Raw genomic sequence first — 12,363 nt, 5'->3', positions numbered from 1 at the left:
CCCCCCACACACACACATACAAACAATCTTCCAAAATAAGAATCAATAAAATATATTCCTTCTCATCTAAAAAAAAAAAATGAAGAAAAATAATCACAGCAGACCGATGAGAGCACCGGTACAGTACTCGATAAATACGTACTACGGGAATCGTACACAAGTCCTTTGTGTAAAGGGCGAAGAGCACAACCAGTACGCCACCGACACTGTGAAGTCCGAAACAAGTCTGCCGTGATCTCCCGAGTCTCCCGAGATCGTGTTTGGATCACATGGATATTTGATAATATAATATTGAGCTACACTGTTGGCCTAAAGTGACTATAATGGGAGTTTCAAGACACTTTTAGGTGAAGGGAACTGAGTAGCCTACTGGAGTTCAGTGCCCTTCTTGGTAAGCGTTTTACGGCGCACGCATCAGCATAAAGTCATATATGAGCACCCGTGACACAAGCATAACATTTAAAAAAATTAATTTTCAGTTTGGTAGGAATTACTTTAAAATTTTGCCCGGGTGGCGGCAGAATCCTACTCCTAACGATTTCAGGACCACCAAGGGGTCTTTTAACGTGCACAGCTTGCTCACGGGACCTCCGAGATCTTTTGTCCTTATCTGAGAAGGCTAGGTTTTAGATCTTTCCTACCCTAAGATCAGGGGTGTGGCTGAAAGACAGTAGTAAGAAGGGGCCAAGGAGTAGTGGTAGAAAGGCTGCAGAAAGAGTCAGGAGCCCAGAGGAGGGGGCAAAGGAGGCAAAACGTTGAGACGAAAGCAGAACATAGAGAGCAGGGAAGAAAGTGAAAGGAGAAAATTTAATAAGACAAGATAATTTTCCGTCGCTGTTAAATTTCAAACCCAGGACCTATTGAATGAGAAGCGAACACCATACCTCTAGACCACGAGAGCCCCCCCACACACACTTTTTTTCATTGTCCTGCCGTTACATCACGGCATAATATTATTGCTCCAAAGCTATCGGTAATGTTAATGGTTATGTATTGCTTCTTATGTAATGCAGCTTGTCAGATTTGATAAGAACTCATTGCTGCTTCGCATCTGGGTACAACCATACCCGTCAAACAAGGGTGAACTTGCGTCCAAGTGGACTGGCATTTTTCTCGAACAAAGAAACAAAAAGGAAACACCCCCCCCCCCCCAGGAAACAAAGATTCCCAGTTAAAAAAAGACCCCCCCCCAAAAAAAAAAAACAACCAAAAAAAAAAACAAAAAAAAACAAAAACAAACCCACAACAAAAAAACAAAAACAAAAACAAAAACAACAGCAAAAAACAAACATCAAAAGACAAAACTACGCACAGCTGACGAGTGACGTTTAATTTGTCAATGACACTAGAACAATGAGCGAGAGCAAGGGAATGACGTTTTTCTGTCAATGACATAAGAGTAGGTGAATAATTCGTCAGTGACGTCAGAGCATGGGAATGCTGTTATACATTATATAGATACATCAAGGAGCTTAGAACTACTTTTAATCTCCTTGAGATACATGTATCTATCAATGACTACAGGAATGATATCTTAACTGTCCATGACTTTAGAGTAAGGGGGATTACGTTTCATTTGTGAGGCATCGTGGTGAAATCAGGTGCTCGTCCAAAAAATGAATTCACAGAAAAACGCATTTTTCTTCGCATTAGGCTCTTTTTATCGAAGTTTTATTTTTTGGCTCAACTTATTTTACATGTAAAAAACACATTTCTGTGTGAATTTTACTGAAAGATGTAAATTTGCAGTTTCCAAGGACTCTCAAGCTTTGGAAGTCCCCAAACTTTGGCAGCCATTTTCTTGCTAATTTAATTTCTGAAACCAGGCTACCCCACCTCTTTCAATCACAAATATCTCTACTTCTTATCAAGATAGATGGGTATTTAAAAAAATCGAAAGATAGACAAATAAACAAGCTATAAGATGATGCCAATAACTCCAAATGTCCAAAAATTGACGAGCGCCAATTCCACTACATTGTGATTCATTTGTCCTGTTAATGAGACAGAGTAGAGGTTTGCCATTTTATTTGTCACAGTGACACTGCCAGAGATGAGGGATGACATAATTTTATTGTTGTAATGAAACAAGATGTTTATCTAACAAAAGACGTCAAAGTCAAAGTCAAAGTAGGGGGAAAGCTTTGTTTCAGTCCGGGACATCAGAACATTGAGCAAGAGCAGGAGAACACTGCTGGGTAAGGCCCCGAGCCATTGCTACACATGCAAGGGATCTTGAAATGTCTTTTCTACAAGGTGGGGCAGAACTTTGTTTTCGCTATCTCAGAATTACAAAGTTCTATCTCCTCAGTACCTAGTTTTGAGAAATCTGACCTTCAAAGTGTTGGGCTTCACAACATGGTTAATTTTTACGAATGAAATTCTTTGAATATCTTGACTCTTATGATTTTGATAGAGGAAACAGAACATTTGATTTCTGATCCCATGAATTTTGATAATTTAAAACAGCCAAAAATGTCAGATAGAGCTTTGTAATTCTAAGATAGCGACTTGTTTTTCTGTTCAACATCAAAAATGGGTAAAATCTGTGTGATGCAGGAATTTTACAATTCCAAACAATTTCCAAAGATCACTTTAAACATACTCATAAGACAAAAACTCTGTTAAAGCACAACAAATTAATATCAAATATCATGTTATTTCATTATAACAAAAGACTTTTGTCTCAACCTGTATAGTGGTATTTTTCACTTGAGCACGTTACGCAAAGGAATCCGAACAGCTGATTTTTAAAATTCTTTACCTACCCTACCCCTCAGGTCACTCACTCGACCATCAGGGCTAGAACAAGTTCAGCATCAAACAACACAGCTTGGTCCTGGAATTCAACCACACCACCTGAGCCCTTACTCAAAAGGCTTTTCACATAGTTCAATTATCACATAAGTCAAAATTGTCTATCTTATCATAATATTTACAAATGCCTCAACCTCTTTTACATAAGTCATGCGAGGTTTTTATGATTAATATAACACAAAGTCCTATACCAAAAACAAAAACAAAATAAAAAAACAACAACAAAATAACAACAGATTTATGGCCGACCAGGCAATGCGCACTGCTCACTACACAGGTTATGAATACGACCAAAGAATTCACAACACTACAAGGACAATCATTCTGTTATAATGTGAACCCAAGTGTTAAACATAAGAAACACTTGAACTTGGAACTCAAACTGTATGTATCAAAAAATTAATCCTGTCGGACAAAGTGGCATATGTAACAAAATCACAACAGCTTTACTTGAAGGCAACTCTGAAAGCATCCATCCATATAATTATTATTCCAACACCTCTGAGTGTCAGTTGACTCACATTAAAAACTGTACATTAATACAAGAAACAAATATAAACACATTAACATAATATTATATTCCCTTTCCGAACTCAGCACCCTCTGCCAGCAGGCAAAATTTGGTCATTCTCTAAGGACCCCAAGGAGTTAAGAAAATATGTAATTAGATATGTACTTTCAGGACAAATAAAATATTGAATGTATGTTTTTATGGGTTTGTCTTCCACTCTTAATCACATGCCATCTGACCTCAGAAGGCAATGAATAAATTGCCTACCCCTGTTTCACATGCAATATGATGAACTTGCTTGATATTATGCTGGATGTTTTCAGGGAGAATACATCCAAAGAGCACATTTTTATCTGTTGTACTTCTTTGGTTGTTTTAACAATTGAAGTGTGATGGCATGGCTAAAGTTTGTCAACAAAGGAAGGCAACTGGGTAATGAAGATAAGTCTCTTTTAATACTGTATTTACGAACATGGGAAGTGAGAAAAGTCGCCTTACCTCTTCCACTAATCCTCACTTGTCAAAACAGAGCGATCTGTCTTGTAATATCAGTCTTTGTAACAAAAAAAACAACAACCAAAAATAAAAAAACAAACGAATACCCCCCACAAAAAAGAACACATACTCCCTTGAAATAAACAGGGTTGAAATGCCCTCAGACACATAAGCTCCGAATAAGTTTTTAAAATGCCCACAATGCCGTCTATCTTCTGTCTTTCATTCAGTCGCTCTGCTGCAGAGATTAATGATGCATTTCGAACACACAGTGGGCCCACTGTACGCTTGCGGAGTATGTTACAGATTCCGGCATAAATTATGTGATTTGAGCAGCACGTGCAAGGTGAATAGCCTAACTATTACACGCTAAAATTTACTGTGACACCATAAAACTTTACGTCAGTACCACTGCTAAATCATAAATAATAAATAACTTGACATACAGCTATCAAAAGTGTTACTTTAGGGGATCATCATTATGTAGCTTTTCATCACAATCTCATACCACCTGATGAAATCTATACTTTCTTGTAACTCTTTTGTGTCCATATCATTGCAGTCAGGTCATTTAGGAGACAGGCTGATGTGACACTGTTGGCAGGTGAACCTAGACTGAATGAAATGCATCTCAGAAGGAAATGTGTTCCCATGTGGGAAGAGAACTCAATTCTCATGCATGCAAGGTGAATAGCCTAACTATTACACCACAGATGCTAATTGAGTTAAGTACAAAATAAGAAACACTCCTACCAAAAAAATCTTATAAATCCTGCTGTACAAAAGCTTACCCACGTTCCTGTGGCACTCAATAAAACTCCCCACAATGACAGGCACTTATACACCTAATAACATCTGGGTGAAGAGAGAATAATCCGAGTAAGGCACCTTTCCACAAGTCTGACGACATAATCGTGAGGCCACCAAAGTCAACAAAGAGAATTTAGAAAAATTACGTTTCAACAGAAGAAAATGAAGATAAGACTCCAAGGAAAAACACGGGTCATACTTTCACATGAAGTAACTTTGATCTAAGGCCAGTAGTGTCTGAGAATGAGTGGAAATTACAGATACTGCAGGCCCACTGTTTTCAACTATCGGTCTTCCTCACATCGTATTAATAAAGTATATTATTAAAATAAGACTACCATATAGTTTGATGTGGTCACCCTATAACTTTACTTGACAACATACAATTTATAATGATTATCTTTTCACTTTACAGAGACACCATAAAACTTTATGTCAGTATCACTGTTAAATCATATAACTTGACAATCAGCTAACAACGCTAGTGTTGCTTTATGGCATCATCACTATGTAGCATTTCATTACAATAACATAACATTCCCCACCACTATTTCCTTTTGTGGCACTGTCATCATCATTATGAAACAAACTTTGGTACACTAAGGCAATCATTTTGTTTATAAATGCAAAGTCTGAATGAAACAATAACTAGAGCTACAACAACTGATTTGTTTGCGTCAATCAGAAGCACAACAACACAATGAACAGTCATTCAAAGCTGGAGAAAAACAAGACAATGAACAGAAATACCAGACACAGAGGGGAAGAAGAGGAAAGATCTATTAAGAACACTTTCCTGTCACCTATAACTTTAAAATAAATTAACACTTAGTATTTGTTTTACTTCTTTATGTTCAGTATTCATAATCTATATCCAAGGGCTTCGAAGGGGAAAGACAAACCAATTTTTGCCAAGAACTACAGGCCTCATTTGTTATTGTTCATCTGATCTGATCTGTTGGTGAGATACAACGCTAAATATGTGAGGCATCGTGGTGAAATCAGGCACTTGTCAAAAAAAAAAAATGAAATTGAAGAAACAAGCAATGTTTAGCTGGATTGGCCATTTTTGTTGAATTTTTGTTTTTTGGCTCAACACCTTTAATATCCATTTTAAAACACATTTCCTTGTTGATTTTACTGACAATTGTAGAATAAAGGCATAATACAATGTAAATGTAAATTTTCACTTTCCAAGTACTCTCAAGCTATGGAAGTCACCAGAGTTTGGCAGCCATTTTCTCTCTAATTTTACTTCTGAAACCAGGCAACCCCCTCTCCTTCAATCACAAATATCTCGACTTCTGTTCAAGGTAGATGGGTATTTTTGTCATCGAAAGCAAGACAAGTGAACAAGCTTTATGATGATACCATTAACTCCACATGTCCAAAAACTGACGAGCGCCAGATTCTACCACGTCAAGTAACATATTAAATATAAGTTATAGAAAAGGAACGAGGGAGCCATTCTGAAACATGCACAAACTTTTTCAGAGTCAGGAAATTAGCGGACTATCTTCAAATTTATATTCAAGACTGTATATTTTGTGTCCTGACTCTTACTTTGATCCAAGCTAGAATAAAATTGGGAAAGCTTTCTTGAAACACATCAGCACCCTTTGTTGATGCTTAAGTATATATGAAAAGTCTTGGGATAGCAGTGGAAGGGTTAGAACATGAGGAATACAAATCAGGAGACATTGAGGTATAAGTTAACGTGAAGCCAGTTCCGTGAAAGTCACCGGGGATTCGTGGAGCAGATGTGTGAAGGAGAGAATGTAGAGGGCGCACATCAATAGTCATGAAGGATGAAGGGGAAAAAATCTGATAGTCGCTCAAACATCTTTTCTGAATGGGGGCTCCCCCCAGCCCGAGGTGAGGTTGACTTTGTTCAAATCGGAGTAAAAGGAGTCTGTACTGGCACTGTTGTAACAGTTGATAGCTGGGGGGAAAACTGGCCTCTGAGGAAGTCGAGGCGGTTCCACGTATAGTTGTCCGTACTGAGGCTCATAAGCCTTTGACGAGAAGGTCAGGCCCACTGTGTTTTCATCTTCACTGACATCATCACTATCTACACAAACACTGGCAGACTCAACGTGCTCCTTGGAGTCATACCGACCAAGGGGAATATCATCGCTGAACACATTCACACTCTGACTTGTATCTAAACAATCAAAAGCCACACTGTCTGAGTCCAGATTATCTTGAGATATAAACTGGCTCAAAGGGACATCATCGTTCATCCCATTCATGTCATCCACACGCGTGAACTGACTGCCAGTTCCTTTTCCACACAATGAGATAAATTTCTCTGCTTCTCGAACTTCCTTCCACACTCGCCAGTTGTCCAGAGAGCTTACGTTGGAATCTGGGAAATCATTATACCGACGCAGTTCAAGTAACAATTGGTCAATATTGGTCAGCTTCCAACTACCGTCGGATCCAGGCTTTGCTACTTCAAGCGGAACAGGTAAGTTCACTGTTGTACCAGGAACGGTGAAATCCGTTATGGTCACTTGTGAGTCTGTCACATCAAAACAGTCAAATGTGACAAGACGTATCAAAGCCACAGTACTTTGTAAGACACTTGTTCGTAAACGTTGTAAAGCGTAAAGGCACACGTCATCATGATCTTTTGCTGCGCCTGGCACCTGTGACAGATCGGTTGTCCCCATGAGTTCTCGTATACACGGCGACATGTAGATTACTATAATCCTGTCTTTGATTTCCCGGTCAATCCAAGTGTGCTTGGGGGCTATTGGACAGCACCTACACAGCCCGCCATGCTGCTCATGGATAGACACAACATCCACATAATGCTGCAAGAAAATCAAGTGATTCTCCACAGCTTTGAGGAAGTTCTCACTTTCCTTGTAGAAAATGACCAGAGCTGGGAAAGAAAAGGATAATGAATAAAGTGAACATAAGATAAGACTTGCTGATATTTATAGAAGAAAATAAAAAATGATAATATTAGCTTTTGTAACACAAGATATAAAGTATATGTGAGGCAGGGTGGTGGAATCAGGCTCTCGTCAAAATAATCAAAGTGAAGAAACTTGCATTTTTCTGCAGGTTTGTGAATTATTATCAAATTTTTGTTTTTTGGCTCAACACCTTTCATGCCCTTTCAAGAACTCATTTCTGTTTGGATTTTTCTCAAAAATGTTGATTAAAGGAACAAAAAATGTAAATTTTCAGTTACCACGGACTCTTAAGCTAAGGAAATAACGAATCTTTGACGGCTATTTTCTCACTAATTTTTCTTCTGAAAACAGGTGACCCCCACCTCCTTCATTCGCAAATATCTCGACTTGTATTCAAGATAAATGGATATTTTTTTCATTTAAATAAAGACAAGTGAACAAGAATTAAGATGACACCGATAACTCTTCATGCCCAAAAATTGACGAGTGCCTGATTCCACCACGCTGCCTCACTTTTTACATATCAGCACAATTACACATCTTACAAAAATAAAATGGTTAAGTGAGAGAATCATAGGATGGTCTTTAACATTATTATACACCATCTCAATTCTTTAGAGGAAATAGTTTTCTAAATGTTCAAATGGCACTCAGGAAGACATTTAGCTTGCAAAAGCTGGCATACAGGTATCTATCTATCTTTTTCAAGATTATTGGTGAAGAATGCCGAACTTTTACTGCACTTTCATTAAAGCCACGGTCTTTGTTCTAATCTGACCATCATATTGATTACTGGGATGCAGACATAAGTGAAAGTTAAACCATTCCTTCAAGAAGTTTAAATGAGTATATGTAAACAAATTGTCAGCTTTTGACTGTTCCAACTGGTTTAATTGGCTACATCTATTTTATACCGTTTTTGGCAGACATGAAATGAGAATTTCAGTTATTTCATAACTCTAAAATCTTTTATACCAGCGTGTGTGCTGTGGCAGTTAGGGGCGTCATCATCATACACAGAAGACCTGAGTTCTATTCCCAAGTGGGTAGAATTTTTATCAAGTATATATCTATTTTTCTGCTGGGATGTAGCATCCCTCTCAGCATGGGTTGGTCCTGACAGGTAGGGTCGAAGCCTGCCTCCTAGAAAAATCTTAACTGTGTCGACTGTGTCTACTTACATTAAAAACCAAATTAGAAAATTAATGTTTGATTCTAACATTTTGTCTGTGCAATGTTCTTGGTGATACTATCACCTCCTATAAGTGTGTCCAGTCAGTGCAGCACTTCTTATCACTAAATTAAATGCACTACCCCAGACTCTCCCATACATTTACAAGTAAATATGAAGTCCATAATGAAACTAATTTGTACCTTTCCAAGGTATTTGTACAGGTGTAACATGTTCTCTTTTACATGTAGCTCATTTCAAGTTGTAGACATTGCACAGAAAGATTGAATGACCCGACAGAAAAAAAAAGTTATACCGCCCTCGTTGAACCCGAACTTGTAATGTTTGACAACATTTTTTTAGCCAGGTGCTATACAGTGGCAGTCCAGCTTGTCAGATAGCAAAACTTTGCCATTCCAGGCTCCATGTATACATGCAGAAGAGGTTTTAAAGTACAAGGACAGCAGATGAAAAAGACAAGAACGCTCCATATAATAATACTGACCACGGGGTCGTTGACTGGAGTTGTTGTTACTGCTGGTGAAATAGTCCATGAAGGCCAGATGGCCAGCACATGGGCCTCGACACACCTTGATCAGCACACATGTTATGACGACCACTAAGCCCACAGCAGTCACAAGGCAACCGATGATGACGGGTGTATTTCCTGTGCCACTTTGGGGGGCGGGTATTTTGCTTTCCTTTGCGCCTGAGGAACAACAGCAAGTACAAGCTCCTGATAGAGTTTAGGAAATTATTGTGTTTGTGTACATTATGACAATGGCAAAATGACTCCATTTTTTATGGCAAGTCCTATTATGCACTACTTATATTTTTTTTCAGCACACATTTTAGGAAAGATAAGATTATATTGTCCACACAGAGTTAATTCAAAAGGTTGGATTGCTGATTTCAAGTCTATTTGAAACATGATAGAATGAAATGGAAGGCAGAAAAGGGGAAGGGGATATATAAAATCTCCCCAAACAAATGAAAATTTTAAAAAGTTTTCATCAAGAATTCGATCCAAGGTCTCCTGTATTGCACCCAACATTATTAACTGTGCTTAAAGTGCAGAATTTTGACTCAAATAACTCGTAAAATGAAGCTTCTGACATAGACCCCACTTCCAGCTGTGAACTGACAGACAAAAGTAGTTCTTTCTCACACGTCATCACAACAGCCATACTAAATACTGTATCAAAAATCCGCTACTGTCTGTATGATGGCATGGGCTCACAAAGGATTCTTACAGTCTTTTTAGTTTTAGTAGAAGTTTTACGGCGCTCGCAACTGCATAAGGTCATATGAGCGCCAGAAGATTAGAGCTGTTACAAGAGAGTAACAAACATAAAAAAAGAAGGGGAGATAAGGACGATAGATGTTTGACAGGAAAGAAGAAGCAAACCACACCAGAGCACCCGCCAACCACCCACTTCTTATAGTCTGTTGCTGCTGTTGTTAATGTCGCTTTCATTGTTGCTGCTTGTACTGCAGGCCTACTGTTGCTATTGTTGTTGTTGTTATATATTTAAGAAAAGGGTTCATCACCTCTCTGGCTTTCCTCTATAAATCTAGTACCATAAAATGACATGTTCAGCTTTCCTTAGCGTTAAAGTTTCAAGAAATAGGAAAGTTAATAGATGTACAGTGATCAAATCGTTTTGTTTACTCGAAGTTTCTTATATATATATATATCTCTCCACAAAAGCAGCTGAGTCGGTAGTCAAATAATCCACTGTTGTTATGTCACTTAATTCATGAATACAATTCTCGTTCACGTTTGCTATCCCCTATGAAGACAACCCAGAGGCTAAGTGTTCCACTTACACAATACCATAACACTCTCAACTTAACAAAATATCTTAAAAAAAACCCACAAAAAAATGTTTAATGTTAAATCCCTATGCAAAAAGTACACCAATTCAAAGTTTATCCCAACTGTGGTGGGTCTCCATTAATAAGGTACAAGATTAATCACGAAAAACATCAATATGAGATCAATGTAAATAGATTTAACTTTAATTATCAGGTCTCAAAGGAATACTGGTTGCCTAATCATATCGTAAGCGACTAGTAAGACCACAGACTTTTATCAACAAAAAGGCTAAAAAGATTCATTGATTCACAATGCACTGCTGAAGTCACAATAAGCTATGAGAAATTCATGTTCTGCGATTTCTCTCATTCTGATGCTAAACAGCTTATGACCTTAATTGAAACAGCAATTTTATCATTCACTTTATTTCATAAGAATACTTTGGTTTATAATGCACATTTTGTAAAAGAATTCTTTTTGTTGTATGCAAAAGTCCCTTTGCGAAGCATGACTCAGAACAGAAATTGACTGTAGTTTAAACAAAATCTGTTCAGAGAAACATACAGCAAATGAGGAATACAATATACCATAGGGTAAAATACCTAGCTAAATTGAACCTTGATTATGTTAAAAAAGACTTACTCAGTTTGAAAGGATTAGTCATTATGTAATGTTGCATCCTTTGTCCATCTTTGTTTTTTGGCCATATCTGAAGGGAAAGAGAAGCATGAGAAATATTTTACCAAATGAAAATTTAAAATAAAACTTTTTTGAGACAGATTTCTTTCTTTGGTGAAAACTTGTTTGGGACTACAACATTTACATATAGAAAAAATAAAACACAAATCTCCACAACTGCTTCAGCTGTGAAAGACAAAAAGAAGTAAAAAATCTTCCCTAGTTTTGAAGGAAATGGTAACATATCATGCCATATTTTAACAATTGTGTTAATCAGATTTTTCATGAACAAATGGCATATATCAAAAAGGCCTTTGAAGCTATCTCAACTCTACCAAAGCCTAATGAACCTATCAGTATTTTTAAAAAAAAGTCAAGCTTTGAGGAAGTTTGCACTGCATTTTTAGTAGGCTACCTTTTTCAGGTCTAAAATTGCAAAACTGTTTAGGTTTTATAACTCTTTCAAAACTGTAATGGTATTCAAAAGGTAGGATTTCCTAATTCATTTTCCATCTCTGATAGGACTGTACTTAGCTCCCTATGGTGGAGAGCCGTTAAAACTCCCCAATACAACCAAAGTTCATAAGGCACCATTTGTGATTCAAACCAAGGCTATCTGCTCCATAGTCCAGCATGACACCAACTGCGCTAGCAGCACAACCCTTTCCTGGTCTATCTGTTCAAAGTGTTAGTCACTGGTTTTAAGAGTCTTATACATATATATTCACGTTCGCTTCAATAACTTTGAAAGAAAAGGAATTTCATACCATTGAAAGAAGTAAGAAGATACAAAATAAATTTGAAAACAAAAGAAAAAAGTGAATCTTGTAAATCAACATACATAGAGCATGTACTGTTTCCCAGGTTCAAGGCCAGGGATGAGAAAGTGAGGCCACCCTTCAGCGTTAGGCAGAGAGGATAAGTTCCGACCATCGTCTTTTGTACTCTGCGACATCAAAAAGGTTTTTTTTTACAAAGAAACTGGGTCAAACACTTAAAATAAAGCATTGCCAAGTATTTTCAGCTTCAGTCCATTATAAGAATCAATGTCATGTTAGAAATGATGTCCATATGGGTTACAAATAATTGCCAAACAAAGTACGTGTATACAAAAGTGAGTGCAAGGGTGAGGGGG

At 37.6% G+C, this 12,363-nt stretch overlaps 1 protein-coding gene across 1 annotated transcript in view; it reads right to left on the bottom strand.

Annotated features, from left to right (window-relative positions):
• Window positions 1-1,309: 1,309 nt before the first annotated feature.
• LOC101863310 overlaps window positions 1,310-12,363 on the bottom strand; it is a gene marked incomplete in the record, with an annotated part of 84,742 nt that continues 73,688 nt past the window's right edge. Inside the window, 4 exon segments of the mRNA XM_013079794.2 lie at window positions 1,310-7,523; window positions 9,237-9,440; window positions 11,193-11,259; window positions 12,070-12,174. Of these exon segments, the coding sequence (XP_012935248.1) occupies window positions 6,469-7,523; window positions 9,237-9,440; window positions 11,193-11,259; window positions 12,070-12,174 (1,431 nt within the window).

This window comes from Aplysia californica, unplaced genomic scaffold (genome assembly GCF_000002075.1).
Source record: "Aplysia californica isolate F4 #8 unplaced genomic scaffold, AplCal3.0 scaffold00004, whole genome shotgun sequence".
In the NCBI taxonomy this organism is placed as follows: Eukaryota; Metazoa; Mollusca; class Gastropoda; order Aplysiida; family Aplysiidae; genus Aplysia; species Aplysia californica.
The sequence above is the reverse complement of the archived record's forward strand: the minus strand, read 5'-3'. Positions and strand labels throughout refer to the sequence as shown.